At 63.9% G+C, this 9,421-nt stretch overlaps 1 protein-coding gene across 1 annotated transcript in view; it reads right to left on the reverse strand.

The window, feature by feature from the left end:
* The window catches only part of KCNN3 (potassium calcium-activated channel subfamily N member 3), a 98,996-nt gene that overhangs the window by 43,258 nt on the left and 46,317 nt on the right, over positions 1 to 9,421 (reverse strand). The window contains 2 exon segments of the mRNA XM_077764050.1: positions 5,507 to 5,520; positions 6,068 to 6,073. Of these exon segments, the coding sequence (XP_077620176.1) occupies positions 5,507 to 5,520; positions 6,068 to 6,073 (20 nt within the window).

A 9,421-nucleotide genomic window follows, 5' to 3' on the forward strand; every position in this document is an offset into this window, starting at 1 on the left:
GGGGGGGCGGAGTGGGGGAGGGCAGGGAGGGGCAGGCGAGGGGCTGGCGCTGGGTGCCTGCACTGGGGCTGCCCGGGCCCTGAAACTAGCGGTCTGTCCACAGTCCCTCTGTCGGGGGCGTGCGTATACAGCAGCAGCAGCAGCTGTGCTTTCCAGATTGTTCCCAGGTTAGGCCCATAGGCCCTACCACTGCGTGGTCTCAGGTGGTCTCTCCCACCTGCGCCCACCTGCCACGGCAGCGCCAGGCCTCCAACCCTGCCCCGAAGGGGTCCTGCCGGCGACTGCACGAGCCGGGGTCCAGGGGCCAATGTCTGGGAAGGTCTCCTGGAGGTCGCCGCGCTCGTCTGCATATTAAAGTTTCCAAGAATCTCTAAAGAAACCTGCTCAGCTTTGAGAGGCAGTTCCCCGCCTGTGTGCCCACGACTCTGGTTCGGGAGGAACCGTGTGCGGGGAGGACCCGGAAGGCGGTGCCGGGCGCTTGTGCAGACGCGGGGGGCGCCCCTGGACACCCCGGCCCGCGTGGCCCTGGACGCAGAGCACCGCCCCCCCCTCCTGTCGGCCGGCACATCCTCTGCTCCAGCAGCGCCCAGCGCGCACCAGGCTGCAGGGGCCTCTGAGGGGAGCGCAGGCGCCGATGCGAATTTTGCCGGGAAGCCGAGGGCCCTCTGACTTGGCGGCGACCAAGCCACGGCCCTCCCACGGCCGAAGCACGCGGCTCAGGGCAGTTGTGTCCGTTGATGCCGAGTGAGTGGGGTTATAAGATACCTGAGGACTTTTTTAAACTGCTCTCTGTTTGCAGGAATCCAGAAGGAAGAGCCAGAACGACTCCAGACTTGACTCACATCCCTTCGGGCACCGGGCCAGCCTCTCGGAAACCAACTCACCTGCCAGCCTGTCTAAGCACATCCTGTCCGGGAGGCATCCCTCTACGGGGTGGGGGCAGAGCGGGAAACAGCGTGATGCCAGAAAGTCCACGTCAGNGCGGTAGGAATAGGTGACCCACTGCGGGATCTGGAAGGGGAGCAAAGGACCGCGATGGTGCTGACCGGCGCCCCTCTGCAGAGCCCGGCCTGCCCTGATTCTGCAGCCGCGCCACATCCTCTCCCCTTACCAGGGAACTGTGCTAAGTGGCCTTTCATCCAGCAGCAGAAGGAGGTGGGCTCTCAGTGGAGCCCGGTCTATAAATATAGGGTAACAATAGGAACCAGAATATTCCACAGGAAACTGGTATGCCTTGCCCTCCCTGCACAGAGCAGGAAGATGTTCACAGGGATTTCTGCAAGCATCCTTCCCGATCACAGCCCCAGAACGGCAAAGCCAGCCGGCTGATGAGCGTATTCAGGTACTATCCAGGAGGAGAGGAAATGTGCGTGTTCTGTTATATCCATCCTCTATTCCAGTTTAACTGGTCCCTAAGAGGCTTAACCAAAGCAAGAAGGATTTTGGTTACAGGGATCACCAAGCCTTGCACAGGGAGGGGAGCCGGGGCGCGGGTGGGGAAGGGGGGATTGGGGAAACCGCCCCCAGGGAAGTATTATCTAAGTAGAATCCAGACCCATCCATCTGGGAGAGAAAGTCCTTTCCAGCCTATGTGGACAGAGCCACCTTCCTCTGCCTGTGATCCAGGTAGAAGTTTGACGGTTTTCTACCCCTGAAGGGGTCTCGGCACCCACACGCCCCTCAGCCGGGTGCTCCTGGAGTGCTCCTCCCCGTCTCTTCCATTGCAGCCCAACTAAGGGCAGCCCCCCGAGCCCCCGATGGCGGTCCTGGGCTCTGCTCCCAAGTGGGAAGCTCTGAACCCCAAACCTTCCGGAGCAGGAGCAGCCAGAAGCCGGTCAGTCGGCGTCACATGGGTCCAGACAGTTCAGTCGAGGAAGAAAGGGCCGTTCAGGAGCAGCAATGAATGATGTGCCCCTGAGGTGTCAGACATGCAAACCAGGGCCTGCAGGGTCACAAACGCGAAAGGGGTGGGGTTCCCTTCTGGTTCCTTCTAGCGGTAGCCAAGCCCAGGGCGGGGTTCGCATGTCTGCCCCGAGGGGAGGGAGGAGGGCCCTGGGGGCTGGGGCGGGAAAGGCAGCGGATGTAGCAGCCACAGAGCCCACCCGATCCCACATGGACGGATAGGCATGACAGTCGCTACTAATGTGAACGCCGCATTTTCCGTAAATCACTAATAATACTTCTGATAAATCAAGGACGCACCAACGCAGTATTAAATCTTGTAAGTTACTCAGGAGACTGGGAACTATCCCCCAACCATTAAACGGCTGGGGGCGGAGACAAATTCCCGCTGTAAAATCCCGTAGGGACGGCCAGAGCGGCGCCTTCGCCGACCCCGTGGAGGGGCACCACGGCCGCTCCCCCGAGGGCTTCCGTGCCCGCCCGCGTCCCCCCGGGCACAGAGCTGCAGACACAGAGCTCGGCTCTGCTCAGAGCCTTGATGACAGGTCGCCCGGCCAGGGCCTGTGCACCGGGTGGGCCCTCCTCCTCTGCACCCCCCTCGCGGCGGGTCCTGTCCCCCTCCTCGCTCCCTCCACTTCGCCACATTGGCCACGTCTCAGGCTGTCGAGCCTTCCCCTCCAGACGCAGGGCGTCTGTGTGTGCTGTTCCCTCAGCTGAGAACACCCTTCTCTTCACTCTGGGCCAGGTCGGTGGCTCTTCATCCCCACTGGCCGGGGGCCCCAGGGGAGAACTCCGGAAGACACCTGAGCTGTCTGGAAGGAACACCACCATCACTTAGTCACGTGTGCTCACAAGTACCAGGCCCGGGCCCGTCGTGTGTCACCCAGCCCTGCTCTGAGGACGGGGGTGTGGCTGGGCCCCTCGGCCGAGGGCTCCGCAAGGAGCCCTTACGCCAGTGGCTGAGGTGGCACCACCTCGGGCCACTTGTAGAACATTCTCTGAAATCTCGCCATGGATCCCGCGAGGACGTCCTACGTGTCCAGGGACAAGACAGGCAAACGCCAGGTGCCCCAGCATGGGGTCACCTCTGAAATCCGGGAGCCCCTACCCTTGCTGGCCGGCTTCTGCGGGGAGACCTGGCCGCCCCGGGCTGGCCCCTGTGAACCCGCGTGAGGACGGGGCCCCCAGAGGGGCCGCACCTCCCAGCTGACTCCTGGAAGTTGTACATAAGTCACTCACTTGCCAAACATTGGGTGACACGCGTCCTCTGAGATGTTGGATAAGGATGGGGGGGCGGGCAACGAGGAACAGTCACCGAGTGCACTGCGCCCAAGATGCACAGCACGGCTCCGCAGGTGTGTTCTCGGGAGGCCCGGGCTCCGCGAGGGGGAGTCCGGCTGGAGAGTGTGCAGGGGTGTGGCAGCCAGGCGAGGAGGGGAAGGGCACGGGCGCCGAGCGGCATCTCGAAGGAGGCGCAGAGCTGGGGAGCGGCGGGGCCAGGGTGGGGGCAGCACCGTGCNACACAGGGAGACGGTGCTCCAAGGACAGTGAGGAGCTGCTGAAGCCAGGCGTGTGCGTCTGTCGGATCCCAGGGGGCTGGGGCAGAGGGGGTGATGAGCAGGGGTGCGGTGGCAGGGAGATGGGCAGACACCGTGGACACCCCAGTCAAAAAGTGTTTTATCTTAGAAGACGCTTGCTCAGCAATGAGAGAGAGCTCGTGCGTAGGCTTGAGCGCCCCTCAGACGCTTTTCCCGGGCTCCCCCTGCCCTCCCCTGGCCCCCCTGCCCTCCCCAGGACCCTTCCCCAGGCGCCCGACACCCTCCCTTGCCCCCCACCCGCCTCGCACACACTTCTGAGCTCCGTCCGCCAGGCCCGGAGTCCACCACACGGCTGATACCCAACCGCACACGCACACGCTCTCGTGCACACACAGACGTGCAGACGGAATTTTCAGCTGCGTGGACAACTTAGGCGCGGCGGCTTCCGCCCGCAGCTCACCCGCAGATCCACGGCCTGGGAGACGGGTCCCGACTCAGGACTGTCGTGTCCATAAANCACGGACAGACGCGCCCAGGTGTGCAAGCACTCCGGGGACACTTGTCATCCAGGGCAGGACAGGAGACCGCTTATCTGATTTCATGGCTTGATTCTGTGATGAATGGACGTGTTTTTCAAATGAAGCTGGTGGGATCGAAACAGTCATTAAATCAGGAAATGAAAAAGGCATCTGGGAGCTGGGACCGAGGCGTGGACCCAGGTGTGGAGCCTGGCGTGGAGCCGCGTGTGTGAGCCGCGTGTGCGAGCCGCGTGTGCGAGCGGAAACGGGAGCTCTTCTGCCCGGCCTCGTACCGCGCTCGGGACAAACTGCCCTTAAAAAGCTGGTCTGTGGGGGCGCCTGGCTGGCTCAGTCGGTTGAGTACCTGACCTGACTCCAGCTCAGGTCATGATCTCGGGGTTCAGGGGTTCGGGGCCCACATCCGGCTCTGTGCTGGCAGTGCGGAGCCCGCTTGGGCTTCTTTCTGTCCCTCCCCTGCTTGCTCTCTATCTCTTTCCTGAATAAAAATAAACTTTAAAAATGTATTTAAAATAAAAAGAAAAGGCTGGCCTCGGGCAGAGCCAGCTCCCTGCCGGTGAGGCCGGTCCCATGAGAAGAGGGAGAAGGGCCGCCTGGAGTGTGGGCCTCGCGCTCCCCCAGGCCAGGAGGCGGGCGGGGCCTTGCGTGCCGGCTTCCAACGTCCCTCTGAGCGTCCCCATCAGCACCCTCGCTTCGGACAAGGCTGCGCTGATTCCTGGAGACAAGGATGGTGGGAAGAAGTTGGACTCTGGAGTCGGACAGAACGGGGTTCAAATCCTCCTCCACAAACCAGCTGTGTGATCTGGGAGAGTTCATTACCCCGTGAGCCCCAGTGTCCTGAGGAGACAGCGCTGCCGTCCAAGAGGCAAGGGGGTACATTCCCAGAAATAAACCTCATGTCGCCGAAATCTGCAGCTCAGAGGCCTTCCTGGACTCCCCACCCCCCCGGGGCCCCATCAGCCTCTGTCACCCCCCGCCTTGTTCTCTGTCCTCGTCCGGACCGACAGGGGCCCGCCCGATGCTCGTGGTGCCCACCCTCCCCGCTGGACGGGAGCCCTGAGCACGGGGCTTGTCCCCGTCACGTTCACCGTCGTGTGCCCAGTGCCTGGAAACGAGCGAGGGCCTTTCAAGTTCTGGTACATGAACTTGCAGGGAGCACAGCATCCGGCACATGGTCGGTGCTCAAGCCACGGTGGTCAGTGCCCCTCTGGACACACAGGTGCCCTGAGGGACAGCGAGGCGGCGGGCAGCAAGCGGGCCCTGGCCGGCACCAGGCCGAGGGCCCGACCCGGGGAAGGTCCCCGAGATCCCCTGTGCAGCTGGACTTGAAGTGGCTCTGAGCGCCGGGGCAGCTGGGGCCCCACACCCCAGGTCAGGAGACGGCCGTCCTGCCCTTTGCCGATGGACAGTCCCGGCCTTGACGTCGTGGCCCCTCGGCTGCCCCAGAGCCTAAAGACAGGTCTGGTTGTGTGGCTTACGTGTGCAAAACAGCTTTACAGAACCGTAGAGTCCCGAACGAATATAAGGGACTTGAACTTCACGGTCTCGTCACTGTGCTGTTCTGGATGTGTCGCTGGCCGTGTTCTCGAGGGACGGGCCACAGGCGCAGCTCACTCTGAGATAAAAGGACGGCGTGCCCCTCCCTGTGCCCCGACGCGGCCGCCACGCCACAGCCTGGATCCGCGAGTGCCCACCAGCCCTGCTGCAGAGGAACTGTGCGTTCTTTCCTTGACCGTCCAAACTGGAGTCCCCGCGGGGGCAGGGCCTCGCTCAGGCGCGACCCCCTGGCGGCCCCCCCCCCTCCGGCTGCCTCACAGCCCCGGGGTCTACCGCAGGACCAGCTGGCTCGCAGAGGAGCCCTCTGCACCCCCTGCTGGCACCTCCTCTCCGGGCAGCAGTGGTGCCCGCTGGCCTGAGGAGGGGTCTCCCGGGCGCCCACTCAGCAGGGATTCCTTCCCTAGAATCCAGGCTCCCCAGGAGGCACCTGCCAGGAGGAAGCAGAGAACAACTCAACCCCGAGCTGGCGGGGGGTGGGGGGGGCCTCCAGGTTTAGGTGGGAAGCACTGTCCCTGACCCCTGACGAAAGAAAACAGTGGTCTCTAGGCCCTCTGTGCTCTGGAATGAAGTGCCAGCATGCAGCGGCCTCTGAGGGTCCCCAGACACCCCTGGAATCACTTTTGAGACTTTTCTCCCCACGGTCATTAGATGAAATCTCTGCAGCTTCCGTAGAGCCCGTTCACTGCAGGCAAATAGATCAGTGAGCCGCCAGGCCGACAGGACAGGGACCCCCGCTCCCACCCCTGAAGGAAGAGACGGAAAAAGTTCTTTAACTAGACGCCTATTTCTTCCCATTTCCACAGGGAACGAAACCTCTGTCAGTCGACATCTCTCGCGCTTCAAACGACTGCACTTTCAGGACTTATTTTAAGTGCACTTGCCTTGGAGCGCGGAGCAAATACAGGGCCCAGGTCAGCGCCCCAACGGGCTGGGGGGGGGGCGTGCGTGCTGAGCACTCGGCCTGCAGGGCCCTGCGGTGGGGGAGAGGACACGGACAGAGTCGGATCAGGGTCGGATCCGGGTGGGGGGAGGACGTGGGGGCAGGCACCCTGGGGCCACGCCCTGAGGCCGCACCCTGGGGCCACGCCCTGAAGTCACGCCCTGGCGCCCTGGGGCCACGCCCTGAAGCCACGCCCTGAAGCTGCACCCTGGGGCCACGCCCTGGGGCACAGAGACTGAGCCGAGTGCCTCCTGAACATACTTCATGGACGATCGCGACCCTTCAGGACGGTGCTGCATCTACAGAGGAGACAGAGGCAGACGGGCTGGGGCCACAAGCCGAGGACTCTAGAGCCAACAGGAAGCAGAGACCCTCTCGGCCGCACAGTCACCCAGACGTGTCACCCAGACCTGCAGCACGTGCTCTGCTGCGTCCAGAGCTCCCTCTCCGCCCGGATGGAGGAGTTTCCGTAAGTGCAGGGAGGGGGCAGGCACGAGCCAGGCTGTCTAGGGGCCACAGGGTGGACGTCTCACCGGACGAAGGTGACAGCATGGGACAGTTGTGTTTTGGGAAGGCCACCAGCCACTGCATTTGCCTGCATGCCCCCCCCCCCCCACGGACCCCATCTTCCCAGGCCCCAGCCTCCCCAGCTGCCCCTGCCCGTCTCCGGCTGCCCCCGGAGCCTCCTTCTCATCCTGACGCCTGATTCTGCACCCTTTTCATGCAGCAGTTCTGGCTGCTGGTTGGGAACAGCCTGCCCGTCTCCCCGAGGGCCCTTCCCAGGCTGCACGTGACAAGTCAGGGACAGCCCAGGCTCATCAAGGCCACCAAGTGCCTCTCACTGGGGACGGAGCTCTGCCGCCCTGCATCTCCGAGCCTCTGGCTGAGCCCGGGGCCCAACCACCCATGGCCTGCGGCTCTCCTTCCCCGTGCAGGCTCCCAGGGACGCCGCCTGCACACGCAGGGGCGAGTCCGCAGGGCTTCCTGCAAACACGTCACAAGTCACATGATGGCCGCCGCCGAAAAGTCAGGCCGTCCCCACGCAGGTGGCTCTGCCTGCTCCTGACAGGAGAACCCTGTTCTCTTGGTTACGACCAGGTGTCGCTCTCGTCGCGGCCGGTGTAAACGCTCTCACCACTCGGGGATCGTCTTCACAACCAGAAGAGCCCCCGGCCTGTCGGGCAGACGGAGCTTCCTGCTCTGAGTGCGTGTTTTACAGCTGGAACCCAAGGGGCGTTGAGTCCTGTTTCCGAGCACATTCTCCAGGCGGGGGTGGGAAGCATGTGTGTGTGTGGGGGGGTAACGTGGCCCGGCCTCACCTGCACAGCTGTTCCCACAGCTGCCGAGTGCTCACAGCTGCCGGCAGCTCGGGCCAGCGCAGGGCGTGGGAGCCGTGTGGGTGGAGGGGACGGAAGGGCCCCTCCCCGAAGCGCCTCTCCCGGCGGGCAGCGCAGCCCGACTCTCCCACAGCCGCACAGCCCGGCTTCCCACGGGCGCACGCCGGCCCCACCCTGGCAGTGCTGAAGGTGAAGGCGAAGGCCCTCACTTGCAGGGCACAACCCCCTTCCGAGGGCCGAGGGCTTGGGTTCCCAGGCCTGACGTCACCGGCACAGAGGGTCCCATGCCACACCCTCCTCAAGCCCCATCGGGCCAGGCTCTCCTGCACCCCCCCCCCCCCCGTGGCCACCCTGATCCGCCCGGGCGCCCGTTAGCAGAGCCCAGATGTAAACTCTCTGATCCGAACCCAGAATGCACCACTCCACACGTTATTTTCTTTTCGTTAAAGGCCCCATTAATATTTCAGCCGTTACTGACTGAATCCTGGCAGCACGAGAACACGGTCTATCAATCCGTGTTCCCGCCTTGAAGCGCGCTAGCCGTGAAAATGTAGACGCTTCGAGAACTACAAACGATAAACGGGCCCGAAGGAAATCCAGAGCCAAATGAATAAATGTCGTGTGGGCTCCGAGTGGTCGGAGTCCCAGGTGTGTATGACGGCCCTACACTGGGGTTTCCCAGGCCCCACGTGGCCCGGGCAGGTGACGGAGCGCACGTCCCTTCCCGGCCGAGCCACACGAGGATTCCCACCGCATTGGAATGTTGCACCAGCCTCAGGAACTAAATTTACCCTGAAGGGACACTCAGATCAGAATGTTCTCTGCTGCATGACCCGGCCCTTGGCGCCCTCGCTCCGCGTCCAGAGCCGGGCAGCGTCCAGCAGTGAAGCTGAGCCCTGTCAGTTCCGCGGGAAAGCCACACACACGAAGCCGGCCCACAGTGGCAGGCGCCACACGTCGGACGTGAAGGAGGGGAAGGCTGGCGCCAGGGGCACAGGACCCGTGGAACAAGGCAGGTGTAGACAGCACTCAGAAGGGGTCATGGGGAAGCTGTCCCGGCAGCCGGCTCTTGCGCTGAACACCACCGGCAGCCAGAGCCACACGCTGCGGCCTCCCTCCTTCTAAGCCCGCGGCAAACGGAGAAGCCCCCGCGCGGCCTGGAGGGAGGTCGCCAGCCCTCGGGACCGGAGCCCCGTTGGCGGGCACTGCGGGAGGCTGGCCCTGCCTGTGTGTGCCCACGCCTGTGGGTGGTGAGCCGCGGGCCGCGCCAGCCGCCCCCGTAGGGGAGCTCGGGCTCCAGGCTGCTGGGGACACTGTTTAGGTGGCCGCTGAGTTTGGCAACAATAAGCAAAGGAGCAAAATTGCAAAACCCCAAGGTTCTGGTAGAGCCGCCAGCCCAGTCCCTGCTCCGCAGCTGAACGCCCCGCACAGAGCACGCGCCGCGGGGCCCTGGCTGCCCGTGAGGTCCCGCCCGCCAGCGCCAGCGAGGACTCCAAGGCGGGGGGCGTCCTCCCCGGTGCTCTCGCCCCACCGGGCGGCTCCCGTCTTTGTTCTCGAGGGTCTCCCAAGGAGGGAGACGGGCCAGCGCTTCCTCTAGCCATGCTGATGCCG

Source organism: Crocuta crocuta, unplaced genomic scaffold (genome assembly GCF_008692635.1).
Source record: "Crocuta crocuta isolate KB4526 unplaced genomic scaffold, BGI_CrCroc_1.0 scaffold528, whole genome shotgun sequence".
Classification (NCBI taxonomy): Eukaryota; Metazoa; Chordata; class Mammalia; order Carnivora; family Hyaenidae; genus Crocuta; species Crocuta crocuta.